Source organism: Hoplias malabaricus, chromosome 12, assembly GCF_029633855.1.
Source record: "Hoplias malabaricus isolate fHopMal1 chromosome 12, fHopMal1.hap1, whole genome shotgun sequence".
In the NCBI taxonomy this organism is placed as follows: domain Eukaryota; kingdom Metazoa; phylum Chordata; class Actinopteri; order Characiformes; family Erythrinidae; genus Hoplias; species Hoplias malabaricus.
In genome coordinates this window covers 35,335,722-35,356,755 of record NC_089811.1, presented here as the reverse complement: position 1 = coordinate 35,356,755, position 21,034 = coordinate 35,335,722, and the positions used below count along the sequence as shown (strand labels likewise).

At 43.2% G+C, this 21,034-nt stretch overlaps 1 protein-coding gene across 1 annotated transcript; it reads left to right on the top strand.

Annotated features, from left to right (window-relative positions):
• The first annotated feature begins 551 nt into the window (after window positions 1-551).
• LOC136710434 (uncharacterized) lies at window positions 552-15,444 on the top strand. The gene is made up of 11 exons (XM_066685931.1): window positions 552-656; window positions 3,350-3,613; window positions 5,676-5,735; window positions 5,884-6,013; window positions 6,357-6,542; window positions 7,023-7,192; window positions 7,830-8,022; window positions 9,604-9,731; window positions 9,918-10,074; window positions 10,359-10,571; window positions 15,293-15,444. Exons 1-11 carry the CDS (start codon window positions 552-554, stop codon window positions 15,442-15,444), a joined length of 1,758 nt encoding a protein of 585 aa, XP_066542028.1.
• Window positions 15,445-21,034: the final 5,590 nt, after the last annotated feature.

The window sequence follows — 21,034 nt, the reverse complement described above, 5'->3', positions numbered from 1 at the left end:
TGAAACTCAGCAGAGGCAGCTCTCATGAATTAGCGGGATCTTTTCTTCTCTTTGTTGAACTTTTAAGATGAGTGCAGCCAGGGTAGCCAGGGTAGCCAGAATAGCCGGCTTGACCAGGAGGGGGTAATCTCTTGGTTGCCTCCAAGGCAACATGAAAACAGTCCTGTCTGGAGGAGCCTAGCAACACTGAGGCCCAGCAAACAGAGGCGTCCGGAGTCAGATGTGACTGTGCTGCACCGTAAAAGTGGCAATTCCCATTCAGTGAAACTGAGCAGTCCTAAGCATGGATTCCCTAAATGCTGCAGTGTCGATGGCACAAGAGAAAAGCAACATAAATCAAAGGTAAGACAACACAGCGGTTAGCAGCCGGACTTACTGTTATTGTTATTGTTATTTTTAAGAAAAGCAATTTCTGTGGTATTACACCATTATTTAATGTTTCGCACAATAAACCTGAAACTAAAAACAGTAACAGCTACATCACTGCCACTTCACACATCATTTTGCAGGTGTTGTACATTTACACAATAACAAGGCTCATCAGCATCACCATGAAAGACCTTGCACTGTCACTCCTAAGTCGAGGATATAGTGAAGTGGTCCAAACAGATGGTGGCGGTCACTATGGAAGAATGGAGGTCTATTTCGAACCTGAGGTAAATCCAGAGGTGCTAAGTGCGTGCAAGTCAATACATAACCTTTTAAAAGGCCTTTTTGTGCTAGAGTATAGTTTGTAGGTAAAAGGACAGTGAACTGCATCTGTATTCTCACACATTGAATCTGAAATAAAACAGCAGCATGATGAATCCCTGCATTATAGAGGACATATACCCGTTTATCCACAAATGAACAGTCCTACATGTTCTAGTCAAAATATCACAAGGATCAAAAATCACACCACTGTTCTCAGCCCTGTTTAGAACAACAGGTTTCAGCTCCTGTTGAGAGTGAGTCCGAATACAAGGTACAGAGGAGTGAGACACGAGGAGCAGAAAAGCTCTTACTTGTTTTCTTTCTTCTCTGTTCTATTGTTCTCTGTATTGCGCAGTACACTTATTTCTCACACCCTAACCCTAGCACCCTGTCTTTGAGCTCACAAAAAATGGGTCCAACACTGTGGTTGGAGAAACTCAGAAGTGGGCTTGGGACAACTCTGAAGTGCCTGCTGTCAATGCAAGACACAGCACAAAATAAGAAAAATATAGTTTGATCACCTGTGTTTAGATTTATGAACTCAAAAATGGTGGCATGGTGGTGCAGCAGGTAGTGTTGCAGTCACACAGCTCTTGACTCCGGGTGACTGTCTGTGAGGAGTGTGGTGTGTTCTCCCTGTGTCTGTGTGGGTTTCCTATGGGTGACTGTCTGTGAGGAGTGTGTGTGTTCTCCCTGTGTCTGTGTGGGTGTCCTCCGGGTGCTCCGATTTCCTCCCATGGTCCACAAACACATTGGTAGGTGGATTGGCGACTCAAAAGTGTCTGTAGGTGTGAGTGAATGTGTCACCCTGTGAAGGACTGGCGCCCCCTCCAGGGTGTTATCCTGCATTGCACCCAGTGATTCCGGGTAGGCTCCAGACTCACCATGACCCTGAACAGGATAAGCGGTTACAGATAATGAATGAATTAATTAATGAACTCAAAAAGTGATTTATGCATAATATGTCACCTTTTCAGGATATTTACATCTGTATAAATACATAATTTGTACAAAACGTGCTAGTGGACACATATCTGTCAACATCCATATAGTATGAATATATTGCTGCTGTAACAGAAAACAATGGAAAGCCGAGCTCAATCATAGATCACAAGAAGAACACAGTGGTGGATAACTGAAGAATAAATTCATTTATAAAGAAAAAAAACTTCAGCAGGAGAAATTAATAATGCACCAGCATGACCTCAAATATTTATCACAAGATAACAAGCAAGTGGCAAACCTTACACACAATGTTGTAGACAAAGATCTCACCTGAGCTGAACTCCACAGACAACATGTTTATTTACTCAGGATAAACTAGAAAGGCTAATAGATAATGGCAGAGCATGATCAGCTAAGACACCCATAATCTAGATACCCATCTCTACAGTTCTTAGTCTTCTGGTAGCTACCAGCTATGTTTCCTACAAAGACCTAAACAGGATAAGGTTTAGGGGGGGAGAAGTATCCGTCATCTCCTTTCAAATCCAAAAAGTGCGTCACTGTCCAGTTACTTATGATCTGCACAGTACCTTTCAAAGTAGTTTTATGTCAGAATTAGCCACATTTTTTAAAATTTCACTTTCATAGTACAGGGTGGGCCATTTATATGGATACACCTTAATAAAATGGGGATGGTTGGTGATATTAACTTCCTGTTTGTGGCACATTAGTATATGGGAGGGGGGAAACTTTTCAAGATGGGTGGTGACCATGGCGGACATTTTGAAGTCGGCCATTTTGGATCCAACTTTTGGTTTTTTCAATGGGAAGAGGGTCATGTGACACATCACATTTATTGGGAATTTCACAAGAAAAACAATGATGTGCTTGGTTTTAAAGTAACTTTATTCTTTCATGAGTTATTTACAAGTTTCTGCCCATTGTGTTGGATTGTCAATGCAACCCTCTTCTCCCACTCTTCACACACTTATAGCAACACTGCAGGAGAAATGCTAGCACAGGCTTCCAGTATATGTAGTTTCAGGTGCTGCACATCTTGATGGTATGGTGTGGTATATGGGGTACAAAGATAGTGGGGCCATTCTTCATCAATGGAAACCTCAAGGCCACTGGATATGTCAAAATGCTACATGATGATGTGTTTTCCTCTTTATGCACTGAAGCTGGCACGTTCCCTGAGTTTTTCCAGCAAGATGGTGCACCACCACATTATATGTGTCAGGTCTGAGCATTCCTAGATGAACAGTTTCCTGGAAAGTCGATTGGTCGTCGTGGACCAGTTGAATGGCCCCCAAGGTCTCCCGATCTGACCCCCTTAGACTTTTATCTTTGGGGTCATCTGAAGGCAATTGTCTATGCTGTGAAGATACGAGATGTGCAGCACCTGAAACTACAAGCACATCATTGTTTTACTTGTAAAATTCCCAATAAGTTTGATGTGTCACATGACCCTCTTCCCATTGAAAAAACAAAAGTTGGATCCAAAATGGCCGACTTCAAAATGGCCGCCATGGTCACCACCCATCTTGAAAGGTTTCCCCCCTCCCATATACTAATGTGCCACAAACAGGAAGTTAATATCACCAACCATTCCCACTTTATTAAGGTGTATCCATATAAATGGCCCACCCTGTAGATCTACTGAACTTCAAACTGGTTACTAAGAGAAGCATAATGTCCTCTCCACCAGGACTACTTTAACTGGAAATCCCAGCCTGCTCTGCTTCGCTTAACCAGTAGTGGACGCCTGCTTGGTGGAGTGGATCCTGTACCTTCTAAAACCTACAGCACGAGAAGAGGTCCGCTCATTCTTTACTCAGAAGACCTTGCACTGTCAACATCTCAAACCAACAGGAAGGGCAGGACTTTTAGGACTTCCAGACAGGAAGCTGAGGTTCAGCTCCACACTCTTCAAGACCTGACTGAAGCCATTTTAGCTTATGGCAAGAGAGAGGTAAGAAAGAGTCTCCGCCACTAAGAGTCAAGAACAAAACAAAGAGACTGCGAGTGAAACACAAAGTTTGGCAAAGGAAATACAGTTAAGTTTACAGAAGGGTGCAGAGTAGTGTATTGCACTTAATGTGAAAGCAAATGGTGCAACATGTGCCAAAAAAGAAGACATTAAGAGATGTTCGTGCAAGTTTTCCATGGCAGAAAAACTTAAAAAAGTATTTAGATGAAGTGCACGTAGGGGAATAATTTTACAACTGAATAAATGTTACAGTCGTGAAAAAGCTGAGTCCAGAGTGCTAAAACAGGTCGTTCTCAGTCAGAGATCTCCAGTTAAGAGCTCCAGGTCTACTACAAATGATGCATTGTGCAGACCTGGAGAGAGAGAGAGTTCAGTCCACAGTAAATCTCCCAGCCTTTTACTACCTAACAGACTTTAAACCCAAGTTCAGGTCTGGGTGACAGCCTTCATGGCAGAATTAGTTCACCAGGCCTGGTACGAGAACCACAGCTCTATTCTAGTCTCTAGAGTTAACCCTGTCCCAAAGGCAGAGCGATGAAGTGCTGTATATTAATTTTACGTCTCATTCCTAATCTTACTCCGTGGCTTCACATGGAGCTGCAGCAGCACCTGGGCCGGGCTGATAAGCCTTTAGCTTATATGCAGCACACACGCTCACGGCTCAAGGTGTCTCCAATTTCCTCACATTCCAAGCCAATCAAACTGCCAATTTAAGTATACTATCCCGATTGACCTCTGTGGGATATGAGCTGCAAATCTTAATAAAGTTGTCCTAAGGGGCTTTATATAAGCAGACAGCCCATAATCTATCCAATTCCTCTTCAGGACAATCTACAAATACAGCGCAGGCCTTGGCTGTCACCTCATTATACGCACATTAATCCTCTCCCTCTTGTTGAGTTGGAGAGCCGCCTGTAGGGGTAGGATTAGGCAAATACCTCACACACAGTCACACAGAAAACAACAAATACACAAATACATACAAATACAGTTGGAGACAGGAAGTCTACAAGTTGGTTTGTTGCATTTATCTGGGGAAAAAAAAAGCTTCCAATGTTTGATTTAACCTCAATAATGGAGACCCTTTTGAAACGGAAAGTCACATGAGCCTCTGTAAGTGAGTATTACATTACGATTACTTATATTTTATACATCATACTATATTTATATTATTTAATTATTTTATACAAATAATATAGTTATTTAATTAATAAAGAAGGCTTTAAAGGGGTTCATCTTTACTGGAGAAAACGAGAGAACATTTCCCGCTGACTGGTGGCCAAGGGTACACCATAGAAGCCGTTAAAGCAGCTGCAGTATATAACCTGACCAGATGCAGTCTCTGGCCAAATCAGGGAAGGATGCAGGTGATGAGAGTTGAATGTGGTAATCAGTGTGTTTAGGGACTGAGACGCATGAAGGGCGACTCAGCATGAAGATGGGCGCTCTGCGTGGGTGGCCTGTGCAAAGAGCACCCCATCCGTCACGTCCCCACTACAGCTGAATGTAAACACCACAGGTGTGCCCTGGGCAACCACGACCTCCAAGTGACCGCTGGCGTAAACCTTATCGCTGCACATCTCGATTCATGTAAATCGTATTCATACTTTTACAGACAGTTGATGCTACACAGACAAAGAGCGAATAATCACTACATCGTCAGAGATAATCTAGGACAAATTCTGCGTGCAAGTAAAACAAAACTAAACACAAACGTTATATAAACAGGGGACTGCTTATGTAGGTCAATGCCAACCCCCCACCCAACCCCACCAATTTTCTCAATTTTTCTCCCTCTCTCTCTCTCTCTCTCTGTGGAGTTCCTAAGGTAAAAGCTTTCAGAACGTTGATGCCTCTGCATGCTGAACTATTTAACATGCTGACACCTGGTTTCACTTTAATGTTGTTAAATGTTCAACTCAAGGGATCAAAACATTTTAGCACTTATTCTTTTGAAAGGATTTCAGCGCAGTGTTAGCCAAATGAACTCCGGTACACATCACTGCTGTGGGCTTCGCGTAATGCTTTTTTATTTCCTCTGCAGATGTTTAATAAAAACATGAGAAAATCAGGAGGGAAAATAGATCACATTTACAAAGGGAAGGTAAACTGTAAATAATAGAGTATAATATTAAAGGGTCGCAGCTTCAGAAGAAGTAAGATGTTTTGAAAAATGTTTTCGTTGCTGTGGGACTTGGAAAGACAGCAACACATCACACGTGAAAAAAGTGCATTTTATTTTCTCTTGTTAGTCTCAGGCCAAAGTGACAGGCCACACCAGTGTTACTCAACCCCAGATTCCGGCTTCTAAACGTGCCACACATCGCTTACATCCATACCACTGGCTTATAAAGGATCAGGACCACGTGGCTCAGCTTACAGGTGAATGAACAACCACGTCACCTACCTTTCTGTTGTTATTTTAAACTTATGTCCTTTACATTAAGTGAATTCTTCACTTCAGCTGGAGCGGTTATAATGTTCCTGCACTGGACAATGGATGAGCCAGTGCTTCCAGTGCAGCAATAGATTTATCTCCAGAAACTGGGCTCAGTGAGTGCACACACAGTGCACCAGACACTGTGCAAAGTTACTGAACCAGCTATAAGTCATGTCTGTGGTTCTATTACGCAGTGAATGAAAGGCAATATTTCATCAGCATGCTTATTTATAATTATGATAAGCCTTCTTGGAATTCTTATTTTTTTTTACTTTTCCTTTGCAGGAAGGCAGGAGCATGCTTCATACACAGGTCCCATTAAGTCAGAGTACTCCAGGCCAGGGCAGATGAGATATGAGCCCCGTTTCCTCTGCTTTCCACGACCCCTCCGGCCTCCGCCAGGTCCTCTGCCACCTATAGACCAGAGCCTGGCACCCAGACACAGTGAGAACAGCATTCATCTGACACCAGGTATGATTATACCAGGCAACCTCAGTATACAAATACCGCCGAGCATCAGATAAAAGGTTCACTGTTTTCAAAGACAGTCTTTGTTTGATAAAATGACATTCACCACACCACTCCGTCATGCCGCCAAATACAGAGAGCTAGCCGTTTGTCAGGAATTATTTGGTTTGGGCCATCGTCTTACGACATAAGCTCCCATTCAATGGGAGATAATTACATCTTTTAAATATGTGTATGAATGCCCTCTATTCATGGCTATTCCAGCCAGATTATTGCTTATCCAGTCCCCTTTCAATGGCAGGGGTACACAGGCAGAAAATCAGAACTTCTTAGAGTCATGAAGTACTAACAGAAGCAGAATATCTGCAAATAAACCCAGGTTTTTTCCAGATGAACTGACTTCATTTTAACACTGCATTAACGTTTACTGACCAGAAAAGACATACATATCTGAGTATTACTTAAATAAAGATTTATTTACAGGTGAACCTGCCATAACAAAGACAAAAGGTACAGAGCATCAGGCGATAAATGGAGACATAAAGAAGAGTTTCAGAACAGCAGTGCGGACACTGAAAGTTCGGACAAGCCCAATACATGAAGCAAAAACAAGTGGTCAGGAAGAGCTCACAGGATGGTCTGACGATCAGACGGTCAGTATCCTCAAGCTACGGTTTTAGACAGTGCTGAGCTCATTCCATTAAATTGAATCCTGTTTGGACTGCTACAATATGCAAGGTGACAGTGCAGATTAGAATAAATTGGGTTTGAATGTATCCACCAGAAGTCGTCCAGCTGAAAAGAACTGAGTGTACCACTTTCACAATTCTTTACTACCTTAACATTTGTCTTTCGTAATTCAATACCATCTGGCATGCTCTAAACGTGACCTCAGATTCCTGTGTTGTTTTAATGTAATTCCTACATAATTGCTGCTAGAGAATTTTCCATTTTTTCACCATCATCAGAGGAGATGCTTGGAGAGGTCCATTTATAACAAATCATGTGACCTTAAACAGCATTAGTTTCCACTCATTCTGCAAGTCCCTGCATCGCACTGTTATTACGACGGGAGGCATTTTGAATGTGAAGTTAGTGGAATAGAAAAGGCGAACTTAGCATCTGTTTGAGAGGATTTTTTTTAATAGGAAACTTTTCAAACAGTATCACACAGTGTCATTGACTGCTGTCATTTTTTTTTTCTTTTTACACAATTTGACCATGACTTCAAAGAACCTAACCTTTTCCTCAATAGCTTTTATCTCTCTTACTTTGACACACACTCACCAGGTTACAGAGCATTTGACTGGCTACCCAAAGGACAAAAGTGGTCAATGGAAACAAAGTGCAATAGAAACAGGTGGTGAGGATAGTGTCGGTTCTCTAAGAACAGTGTATACAGAGTCCCTTTTGGGATGCAGTCACCTTTCAAGAGTCACCAACTTCAGAAGACCCATGGAGGGGGCTTGCCAGCAAGGTCCTGGTAAGTTCTATCTACCTTACCAAATAGACAACAGTAGGCACCATCAAAAATTCCCCTTCAGTAAACTCAGTACAATTACTTGACAGAGATGAAAAGCTTTCAAAGTGGAACCCAATGAGAAGAAAAAGAATTCCTAAGACTGCCCACATTTCATACAGATTATCCAGCAATGCCATTTGGCCAGTAAATATAGCCTGTTGCCCATTTATTTGATGTACTATAAGTGGAAAGGACCACTGCAGAGAAGATATGCTGTATGGACAAATGTATTGGAAAACACCTCCTAATAACCGAATGAAGGTGTTGCAGTCAGTCTCGTTGCCAGTAGCATTTAAAATCATGCACCTAACCATGCAGTCTGTCTTTACAAACATTTGTAGTAGGTCCTGTAGGTACTGTAGTAGGACATCACTACTGCAACACGACAGTTTGTGAGATTTATTCTCTCCTAGATATTCCACAATCAACTGTGAGTGCTGTTATTGAAAAGTGGAAGTGTCCAGGAAACACAACAAGTCAGTCCCAAAAGTGGCAGACCGTGGCAGAGCGGGGTCACTTCATGGCTTGGGTTTCCATGGGCGAGCAGCTGCATGCAAACCTTACATCACCAAGCACAATGGAAAGGGATAGATAGAGCGGTGTAAAGCACACTGCCATTGACCCTGAAGCAGTGGAAATGTGTTCTGTGGAGTGACATATCATACATGTCTATCAGGCAGTCTGATGAACTTGTCTGGGTTTGGTGGAGGAGCAATAATGATGTGGGGTTTATTTTTCATAGGCTGGCCCAGGCCCGTTAGTTCCTTCGAAGGAAAATCTTAAAGCATCAGCATACCAAGACATTTTGGACAGTTGTAGGCTTCCAACTTTATGGGAATAGTTTGGGGAAGGCCCTTTTCTGTTCCAGCATGTCTGCGCCCTAGCGCACAAAGCAAGGTCCATAAAGGGAGGTTGGGTGAGTTTGATGTGGAAGAACTTGAGTGGCCCACACAGAGCTCTGACCTCAACTCAATCAAACACCTTTGGGATGAATCAGAATGGAAACTGCAAGCTGGGCCCTCTCACCCAACATCGGTGTCTGACCTCACAAATATTCTTCTGTATGAATGGGCAAGAATTCCCAAAACAGACACACTCCGAAATCCTGGAGAAAGTCTTCCCAGACAAATGGAAACTGTTATAGCTGCAAATGGGGAAACAACTCAACATTTTTTAGAAGGGGATGTCAAACAAGCTCTTGTAGATGGCATGTGTAGGTGTCCTGATACATTTGTCCATATTGTGTGTTAGTTATATAGTGGAACATTCTCTCTGTGTGTTGTGGTGGTACATGTGTATCAGGTGCAGTGGTGTTGCTATGGACTTGCACACTTCAGCACACAACAAATGTGAAAATAATCCAAACGTATCTGTCCACCACTGGCCTTGTGGTTAGAAACTGCCCAGTAATTAGATCTAGATGATGGAATTATTCACGGTAAATGATAATCTTTAACTGTATTCCACCAAAAAAGCAGAGGGTCAGTTAAAATGTCTAACAAATGCCACTGAAAAAGTGATTTCTGCTCTGTTCCTACCTAGTGAAACAAAGTGCCAAAAACATACATGTGAAAAAAGCAAATGCAGCTCAGAATTCAGACTTCAGCCTCTTCCATTTACCTCCCATTAACCAAGATCCATCATCCAACCAAGACTCCAAGGACCAAGGGGTAAGTTAATATTCTCAAGACTAAAACATTGAGGCTTGTTTATATTTTCCCTATAGCATGTTTTATGTTGTGTGCGTAGACTGTAGTGTAGTGTAGTGTAGTGTGCCTTTCTTAGTGGTCGTTGAACAAACTACATTTCAGTGTTTAAAGTGAACATGACTAACATGGCTGTAACATGTTTTTAAGGTCAGAGCTGGGAGCAACACTAAGGAAAACCACAAGGATTCAGTTCCACAGCTGCCAGATATACATCTCCCTGACACTGCCACAGAGACTCCTGCTCCCAAACCCATGGAAAAAAAACTATGTAGGAAAGTAGTTCTACTGCTGCCTTCACAAACAGGTGAACTCTTACACTGTAGTTACCGTTAATATCATTCAATGACAGTCACTTCATTAATTTATGTTGTGCCTATTGGAAAACTCATCAGTATGTACATCTTTTGTGAATTTAATCATTATATGTACTGGTTAAATAGGTCTACCTCCCCAAATCCCCAAAAAATACAACAAGATTTTCTTAATACACAGTCTATCATTTGTCTCTGTATCGTTTTCTCATCCATTTGCTTGTGTAAGACACTCAGTAGCTTGCCTTATGAGTTTCGTTGCCTGCTTTTCTTTCAGTTGGTCTTCGTGGCCTTCTTGGTGACGAGGAAGAGAATGATGACAGTCTTCCTGAGAAGGAGGAGAAAAGGGAGGATGTCCTGCATGGAGGTCTGAAGCAGGAGGAAGGGGCAATCTGTAGAGAAGGAGAAAATAAGTCCCAGGAACATGGAAACTGGCTTAAAGCCACAGAGCAATGCCACCTCGTTTGGTTTGAACCTGAGGAGGACAAAGGTACTGAGATTAATCAAGATTTTTTAAACTATTCCTTTCTATATGCACTGCATTTATGACACTATGAGAGAGGTTATTAAAGTAAAGGACATTAATCTAACTTTCTAAGGTTGGCAGTCTGTTCTTTCAAGCCAAATAAATGAGTAGCGTGAATGTAGAAGTACATGGACTGAATGGCCCTCCCCACGAATCAACCAGACTTCATTCATTATTTGTAACCCTTATCCAGTTCAGGGTCACAGTGGGTCCAGAGCCTACCTGGAATCATTGTGCGCAAGGCGGGAATACACCCTGGAGGGGGCGTCAGTCCTTCACAGGGCAACACACACACACACACACATTCACACCTGCGGACACTTTTGAGTTGCCAATCCTGGAAACTGGAGGAAACTGGAGCACCCGGAGGAAACCCACGCAGACACAGGGAGAACACACCACACTCCTCACAGACAGTCACCCGGAGGAAACCCACGCAGACACAGGGAGAACACACCACACTCCTCACAGACAGTCACCCGGAGGAAACCCACGCAGACACAGGGAGAACACACCACACTCCTCACAGACAGTCACCCGGAGGAAACCCACGCAGACACAGGGAGAACACACCACACCCCTCACAGACAGTCACCCGGAGCGAGACTCAAACCCACAACTTCAGGTCCCTGGAGCTGAGTGACTGCGACACTACCTGCTGCACCACCATGCCGCCCTTCCAGACTTGAGACAGTGTTAATTAAGATAACTGCATTTGGCAGTTAACGTTGTTTATCAGGCATGTTCAGCTGTCCAATGACATTGCTTTAGCAGCAGATTGAAAAGATGTGCTAGATGACTTCACATGTGTCTGTGGAAGCATGTATCAGGCTTTATCCTCCCCAGCACTGGTAGGTTTTTTTCACTGAGGGTGAGGTACTAGCCAGTGGGTGGAATTGGCAATGAATAAAAATTGGGCAGAAAACTGGGTTTAAAAATTCTAAGCAAATACAGAAAGATACAGCTTAGCTTGCCTTAGTCTAATAGCAGTGACGATCATGACAGTAAACACACCTACAAACTAGTGATTAGCAGAAGTGCCGGTCCAGAGGATCAATCCAGTGTCCAAGCTCCCTTCTCTAACGTTTAGATCAAGGCTTCCCCCAACTCCACCAGCTTCATACACATCACTAGATATAGCTGGTCTGGACGTTGTGTACCTAAATGAAATATTCTCTCGGTGCTTTCCCCTCTGTAGGCTTGTTGTCAGGAGCTTTGTCAAGAGTTTCTAATGTGCTGCATGAAAAAAGTAGCACAGAAGTAAGAGGAAAGGCTTAAGAAACGAATCTTTATTTAGCTTTCAGTTGGTTTTGTCTGGGTTTTAAGAGAATAACAAATTTTATTTTATGTACAGTTAGTGGGAAAAACAATGCAGGGCTCGAATTTTGAACCCAGACATTCTGTAAAAATTATACATGATAAATCTTGACTTGGGTGATGTGATTGCCAGCCATCCAACCAAAACATAAACGTGAGCACGCTGCCAGAAAGAAAGATTTGGACTTGTTCTCCTGCGATTAAGATAAATCAGCGCAGTTCCAAACTTTTATTCAGGATTTGATATAACACAATAGACTCTTTGAGGTGCATTCAGTTGAGTCAGTGGCTTATAAACTCACAATCGCAGTGGGAACCCCTGAGGAAAACAAAGCTATGATTTTACTGACAGGTTATGCTTAAATTGGTATCATTTCTGTGAAGGAATGTGGAATGAATAGCAATGATGTACAGGCAAATACACCATGCTCATTTATCATATCCTATTTAATATCAAGTCTTGTGTCTGGTCATTTTTCATATGGATGTGATGACAAGCCCTACGCTCCTTATTAATTCACATTCAGTGTCCCCACGTGGAATCAAAATAAGCTTAGCCCTACAGGCCCCTTCACTGCAGCTACACTATCACAACAGCAGCAAAGCAGGAAAAGCACAGCCTCCCTCTGAGGAGCAATCACAGCCTATCCATGTACGACTCAGCTCGGGCCTGGCCGCGGCTAAATAGAGCCTTTAGAGCAGGGTGGGCGGCGGGGGCGAGCGACGGGGGAGCAGAGGGGTGAGCTGACAGCAGGGTGCTAGGGAGTTCTCTGAGGGGGATATGATAAATAACAGTACACTAGCTGAAGTTTTCTTGTCCCCTGCAAGGTTCTGGGGCCAGACCACCAAGGCCAAAACATTCTCTACAAGAGCAAAGAAATTCAGACTGGCAACGAGACCAAAGGAGCAAAGAAAAACAGACCAGTTTACAGAAAATCAGTGTCACATTGCTCACAGACCCTCAAAAAGCAAGGGACAGAAAGAGTGGGGATGGATGGTTTCAAGGCCTTGCCACATCAGCAAACCAAGCAGCAATCAGTTGTCTCATTTTGTGGAGGAAGTGAGGCTTTTCCAGAACCCAGCTTCTACCATATTAAATTACCAGAGAGGTGGGATGTTCAGTAAACCGTCAAGCAGTTTTTTCTAGTGATGATTGTAAACATTTCCAATGAGATTAACACTGTTTGTTCTGGAAGTAATCAGTCATCAGAGAACTCAGGATGCAAGTCAGAAAAATAATTACAAATAAAACCTTTTAAATACCAGTAAGCACACACAGTACATACCGTTGTTTAATATAATCCTTAAATCATGTATCATGTAATCAAGCTGTATTTAAAATGAGTACCTTATTTCAGAATGATGACGTATCTGGTGGGTCTCCTTTTCTGTGTTTGACTAAGTTATGTACAAGTCAAAAAAAGAGGTCTTTCCTGTGCATTTAAGAGAGCCACAGGGAGGGGGCACTCTGGGAGCTCACTGACTGGTGATATCACGATCAATATCAGGGTAATCTCGATATTCTAACATGTTTATGTCTGAAAAATAGGGTTGCTCCAAAAATAGGAGAGCGAGTTAAGTCATGTGGAGGTAAAAAATTAAGAAGGGGGAAACACAACTAATCTGGTTCACCACCTCAAGCAGAAGCAACTGGTTGAGGACGAGGAAAATCAAAAATGGCTTTAGAATTGTTTAACAGCTAATGAGCTCTAACTCAAGCAGATGAACTACACTGACTCAGCACAGAAACTTTTTTTTTAACTTGTTTTGTTATTTACTGTGAAGCTTTGAGGTTACCTTTTGTATTATTGCTTATGATTGCTGTTTATATGCGCACACTAAATTTTTGGCATTTTGGTTGTGTGGTAGATTTTTATGCTACTATTTTTTTATACAAAATTTTGGGCGGTACAGTGGTACAGCTGGTAGGGTCTCAGTCACACAGCTTCAGGGGCCTGGAGGTTGTGGGTTCAATTCCCACTCCGGGTGACTGTCTGTGAGGAATTGGTGTGTTCTCCCTGTGTCTGTGTGGGTTTCCTCCGGGTGACTGTCTGTGGGGAGTGTGGTGTGTTCTCCCTGTGTCTGCGTGGGTTTCCTCCGGGTGACTTTCTGTGAGGAGTGTGGTGTGTTCTCCCTGTGTCTGTGTGGGTTTCCTCCGGGTGACTGTCTGTGAGGAGTGTGGGTTTCCTCCGGGTGACTGTCTGTGAGGAGTGTGGGTTTCCTCCGGGTGACTGTCTGTGGGGAGTGTGGTGTGTTCTCCCTGTGTCTGCGTGGGTTTCCTCTGGGTGACTTTCTGTGAGGAGTGTGTTGTGTTCTCCCTGTGTCTGCGTGGGTTTCCTCCGGGTGACTGTCTGTGAGGAGTGTGGTGTGTTCTCCCTGTGTGTGCGTGGGTTTCCTCCGGGTGACTGTCTGTGAGGAGTGTGGTGTGTTCCCCCTGTGTCTGTGTGGGTTTCCTCCGGGTGACTGTCTGTGAGGAGTTTGGTGTGTTCTCCCTGTGTCTACGTGGGTTTCCTCCGGGTGACTTTCTGTGAGGAGTGTGGTGTGTTCTCCCTGTGTCTGCGTGGGTTTCCTCCGGGTGACTGTCTGTGAGGAGTGTGGTGTGTTCTCCCTGTGTCTGCGTGGGTTTCCTCCCGTGCTCCGGTTTCCTCGCACAGTCCAAAAACACACGTTGGTAGGTGGATTGGCAACTCAAAAGTGTCCGTAGGTGTGAGTGTGTGAGTGAATGTGTGAGTGTGTGTGTTGCCCTGTGAAGGACTGGGTCCAGGGTGTATTCCTGCCTTGTGCCCAATGATTCCAGGTAGGCTCTGGACCCACCGTGACCCGGAACTGGATAAGCAGTTACAGATAATGAATGAATGAATGAAAACCATTTAATAATATTATTAATTGTATTTCATAATTAATATTAATATAACATTAATTTTGTTGCAAAAATGTGTTCTTGAAATTAATGAAATTATTTTTCAATGTTTAGTCAAATCACCAATGATATCGTTATCACCAAAATACACTGAAATATCATGATATTATGTTAGGGCCATATCGCCCACCCCTAAAACAGAGTGCACAATAATACTTTATACCTTCTTAATATTTTGAGACAGTAAAACAGTTTAAAAAATATATACCAGCTACTGCCCACCTATAATATGATCTTTATATAAACACATTGAAATTAGAATTTGTGACAGCAGGGTTTGGCCTTTAATATCAGTGTTTTCATATCAGCTGAAGGCAACATACAGAAATTACATTATTGATTTTAAAAAAAGGCAAAATGGCTGCGCATTAATGGTTAATTGCATAATAATTTTTCTGTTGTTGGTGATACCTATACATTTAATACTTATTGTTTATTTCTATTCCAGAGCAACAGACTGCCCCAGGTCCCCTACCTCCGTTTGCAGGTCACAGGGGTCCGGCAAACAGAGCTCTATGGCCATTTACAGACAAGATCCTAGAGACCCTACAGACCAATCCGAGCCTCAGCCGGCCATTATCCGGGGCAGCATTCCTCTAGCGCTGAGAGGTAACCCACCACAATTTTTTAAAAATCTTCTGAAGGTATTCCAAGAGTTACCAGTCCTGCCTAAGTCCCATATCTCAGAAAACTGGTACATCTCTCTTCCTCTAATATCTTTGTGTGCATTACAGAAGGATTAGATGAGTAAAGGATAATCAAAGGATATAATGTTAACCATGACGGCATGAGCAGCATCTTTAAAACACACAAACATAATCACTGAGTTAAAACGAATAAACACATGGCACAGGTTCGGCTGAGGGAGTGGTAAAAATTGTGATATCTTTTCCTTGATTTCAACGTTCCTGCTCTACTCTATTGCATGTTTTCCAGAGTGTGAGAAGGGCAGAGCACTGGGCACCTTAATAATGGGTCCTGCTGGGAAATCATACGCTTGTCTCTCTGGCATGCCTTAGCCGACACTGAGGACCACCCAGATCTGGATGATGCCACTAGAAAACATGGTAATCAAGTCTGTACCGAGCTTTTATTGTTTTTTTTTCTTCAGAGAGCACATGAAAGATGAGCCTGCATAATATTTTCTGAAATAAAAAAATACAACTAAAATATTATAATGGTTTGATTTAAAGGCTTAAACACGGGCCGGTCATGGTCATTTAGTGGAAGGTTTAGGTCAAGCATGGTGATGCTGGGAGGGTTAAAGAGGTCAACTAGGCTGGTGAGGATAGAGAAACAGTGGAGCATGGCGAGAAAGAAGGAAGGAAACAACTTAATATGCTTTTGTCTCTATCGAAAGTTCTCAGGGTTGTGACGTCTGGTGGCGAGGTGGAGGAGCCTTGGAGACTCTTGCTGGAAGAGCAGATTACACGTACAGGTCAGTGTTTGCCAAACGAGGACAGTACAATCAATCGGTAGTGCTAATTTCCCAATACAGTTTTGGAGGAAGGGGAAATAGAGCCATGGAGGTTGCCATGAGTCTGCTTGCATGAAGTCACTTACCCAATCTATGCCACTATTAATGAAGATATAATCAAATTAACTATGGCGTTCCTTTAGGTTCTGCCCCACACTGATCATGTGTGCTAATGCACTTGTAAGAAGACATGCAGGTACAACTAATAGCACGTTAGACAGACATAGACACGGCCCCCTCCCCCCTCGGTCTTGACTGCTTCACATCTGGTAGTGTTTTGCAGGAGTGAGGTATCCCGGACGGAGAAACTCGATCCCCCCCCCCCCCCCCCCCAGGCCAGAGCCTAATCCCAGCCCTGGAGTCTGTGTGACTGACAGAGGCTGTGTTTTCTCAAGCCGACCTCTGGAGCTGCTCTGTTTCCTTTATCCTGTCACTGGTCAGAAACCCAAACCCCCACCCAATCTCTCTTTTTTACCCACCCAACCCCCTCTCTCCTGTCCCCTCTATCTACCCACGCTCTATCCTTCACCACTTCTCCACTTTCCCTCCCCAAAGCTGGGCCTCCTTCGCAACAGACACTTTCTAAATAAAAATTCTTGGAGCAAATGGCCAACACTGGCTGTATACTCTGGAGAAATGCAGCCCAGCTCAAGAGCTTATGTGGAACAGTATGCTGAATTACTGCTTAATAATCCTGCATTTTATTCTTTGGACTGAAGCTATGAAATAACCTCATAGACTCTTAGCGATTTCCACTTGAACAAATACAAGCTATAGTCAATCATTCTACAGTGCATATTGCTGTTTCTTCAGGCCAGGCAATTCTCTGCCATGAAAGTCAGCCAGGTGAAGTAAATAATCACTAACACTGACCAGCCATAACATTAAAGCCACCTCCTTGTTTCGACAACCATTATTTTGGCTCTATTTTACCAGTTCCACCTTCATTTAGGTGCACTTTGTAGTTCTATAATCATAGACTGTAGGCCATCTTTTGCTTTACATACCACCTTGTAGATGTAAAGTCACAGACAGTAGCTCATCTATTGCTGCACATTTTGTGTTAGCCATTCTCTAGTCCTTCATCAATGGTCACTGGATACTGGATGCTGCCCACCAGATGCTGTTGGCTGGATGCTTTTGGTTCGTGGTCTATTCTCATTCCAGCAGTGACATTGCAGAGTTTCAAACCTCCAGCAGCACCGCTACATGTGTGGCCCACTTGTACCAGCACAACCCACACACACACACACACTAACCCACCACCACATCGCCAGTGTCACTGCAGCGCTGTGATCATTCAGGACCACCATAAGCAGGTATGATTTGAAGTGGTCCTGTCCACTGAAGCAGCAGGGTTTTAAAAAGTATGCAGAGCAACACGGCCTATAGTCTGTATCTTTAGATTGCACCTATGTGGTCAACAAATTGGACATTGAATGTAGAAACAAGGAGGTGGCTTTAATGTTAAGGCTGATTGGTGTATACGAGATACACATTTCAACAAGATCAAACAATGACTAAAGGTTCACACAGATCACTGCTGAAGACAGGGCTGGGTATTAATGTGAACTCTACAGCCAATGCATGTGGTCCTGAAATTAGCAGGAGATGTTTTATGTCTGTCTTGACACTGACAGCGTGCTAACAAGTTTGTAACCAAAAATATCTAGTGTAGCAGAGTCGACACATAGCGATCTGCGGTGGTGGCACTTCCAGAGTAATACTTTTAAAAATAAATGTGCCAAATACAACCAACCATAAAAGGGACACTCAGTGTGATGCCACAGAAGAACCAGGAAGAAAAAGAAGAATTCAGTTATTAATCCCCTTGTGGAGACTGATTCGATTAGTTTAACCCATTCATGTTAGTGAACACACTCACACACACACACAAACAAATATACACACACACAAACATACACACACACACACAAACACACACACGCACACACACGCAAACATACACACACACACGCAAACATACACACACACGCACGCAAACATACACACACACGCACGCAAACATACACACACACGCACGCAAACATACACACACACGCACAGGCAAACATACACACACACACGCAAACATACACACACACTCAAACATACACACAAACACACGCAAACATACAAAAACATACACACACGAACATACACACACGCAAACATACACACACAAAAACACACACACACACACGCAAACATACACACACACACACAAACATACACACACACACACACACAAACAAACACACACACACAAACACACACACACACAAACACACGCAAATATACACACAAACACACACGCAAACATACACACACACACACACACACACAAACAAACAAACAAACACACACACAAAAACACACACACACACACGCAAACATACACACACACACACAAACATACACACACACACAAACACACACACACAAACAAACACACACACACACACAAACACACACACAAACATACACACACACACGCAAATATACACACAAACACACACGCAAACATACACACACAAATACACACACACACACAAACAAACAAACACACACACAAACAAACACACACACACACACACAAACACACACAAACAAACACACACACACACAAACAAACACACACACAAACAAACACACAAGAGCAAGGACCATTTTTCTTTGGACTGTTTACTTTCATGTAATTTCCAGCTGAAGTAATCTGTAACAGCAAGTATAAATCAATATTTCCCAACTATAGAGCAGAAAAAAGATCAATCTCTTTTCACAATTTGGACGTCTCTTCACCGTCCAAACGCTTCCTGGTACCATTTCTTGGCTGTGGTCTCAGCCAGCGACACAGAGAATACGCCTTCGCCATTTTGGACAGAGACCCTTTGATTTTTCACTATATACTCAGCTAAGGCTTTGTAGAAATGGCAGAGATTGTTCCAGTGTACAAACAGATAGCCAGCAAATGATGAGGAAATATTCTCTGAGTATTGTAAAAAGCGCTTTGGATTAAAATGACCTTAGAATGACAATGTACAGTTTATATGGACACTTTTGCAGTCAGAAATTATCCGAAGCTTAGGTTTAACATTTGACAGTAAACACTGTAATGCCAGGTGCCTTGTTTGTGCCTTGTTCTTTCCCAGCTTACAATCCTTGATACTGCTGAGATTTATAATCACTCTGGAAGGGGGCAGTAAAGGGACTAGAACGTACACATGCTGTCTGCACCATTAGCTTTGAATATGATTTGGGAGAAAAGGTGTGAAATAAAAGTGCCACTTCAGGTTAAAGCGATATGTATTGGCTTACATTCCATTTCCCTAGAATGCGTAGAGAGGGGTCCATTATGGGGTGGAGAGGCTTTGAGAGAGAGAGAGAGAGCGAGAGAGAGAGAGACAGAGTGTAAATGTGAATAAAAGCAACATACAAAGGGCAGGGGAGAAAAACAGAGATGTAAAGATAGAGAAGGGGTTAAACAGAGTGAGATAAAAGCAGAAGGTGAGAAAGTTAGAGAGCAGAGAGAGCAGAATGAGAAAAAGCCAGGAGAAGAAAGGGTCCATGTAGTTGACATAGAGAAAAACAAAATTGAGGATAGGGGAGACAGCAAGAAAGAGAAAGAGAGACGGGAAAGGGTGGTGAGATAAAGGAGAGATACAGAAATAGGGTAAAGAGCAAGAAAGAAAGGATGAGAAAGAGATAAAAGGGTCAAAACATAAGAGAAATACTTAGCAAGGGACAGAGACAGAGAGAAGGACAGTGAGAAAGTGAGTGTGAAATAGAGAAAGAGTGTGAGTAAGTGGAAGTAGAGCGAGACAGTATGGGGCAAGACAGTGAAAGAAAAAGGCACATTTTTGTTGCCATTACGTGGGTTTTGAGGCATGGTGGATGAATAATGGGGCGGCTGATTGAGTGGTTGGTTGGTTTGATGAGCGTGTGTGTGTGTGTGTGTGTGTGTGTGTGAGAGAGAGAGAGAGAGAGAGAGAGAGAGAGAGAGAGAGAGAGAGAGAGAGAGAGAGAGAGAGAGAGAGATTAGTAAGGCTAGAGGGGTGAGCAGAGCATGGAGAGGGACGAGCACGTCCGGGGTTTCACTCATTGCGAACACATTTCCCCAAAAATGTGGAACAAAATGTAGCCCAGCTCTCTCAAGGATGGGGGTCAGTGCTGCACTCAGCAGAGCCTGAACAGCCAGTGAGGGGCTCCCTCTCTCTCTCCCTCTCTCCCTCTCTCTCTCTCTCTCAGTCTGTTTAACACACCCTTTTCCCCTTCTCCCTGACTTCAAAGCGGTCCTGGAACCCATTAAAACAGACAGACTTGTCGAAAAATAAACCCTGCCTCACTGGTGTGTGTGATGCAGGGGGACTCGGCCCCTGTATGCGAGTGTGTGTTTGTGTGTGTGTGTGTGTAGAGCTGTAGGCTGCAGTCTGCTGTGCGCTGGTGAGTCTGATCTACTACCCACAGGCATAAAGAAAATACCACAGATCCTATAGGCAAACACTGAGCATGCTCACTGCATCTCAGGGCTCAGAGCAGAGTACATAAGATAAACATCTGAACATTTGTAATGCTAGTGTTTGTGTGAGCGAGAGAGAGAGAGAGAGAGAGAGAGAGAGAGAGAAGAGTAGAAAAAGCAGTAGATTCTGGTGTTCACTATTAAGTATGTCCTATGGTATACACAGCTGCATTCAGTGTGGACAGGACTAATGT

Excerpts from the sequence above, each read along its gene's own strand:
- LOC136710434 (XM_066685931.1), top strand. The coding sequence starts at position 552 with ATGAAAGACCTTGCACTGTCACTCCTAAGTCGAGGATATAGTGAAGTG. Across the intron at positions 7,193-7,829 it reads GATGGTCTGACGATCAGACG|GTTACAGAGCATTTGACTGG; the intron begins GTCAGTATCCTC and ends CACACTCACCAG. Across the intron at positions 10,572-15,292 it reads TGAACCTGAGGAGGACAAAG|AGCAACAGACTGCCCCAGGT; the intron begins GTACTGAGATTA and ends TTTCTATTCCAG.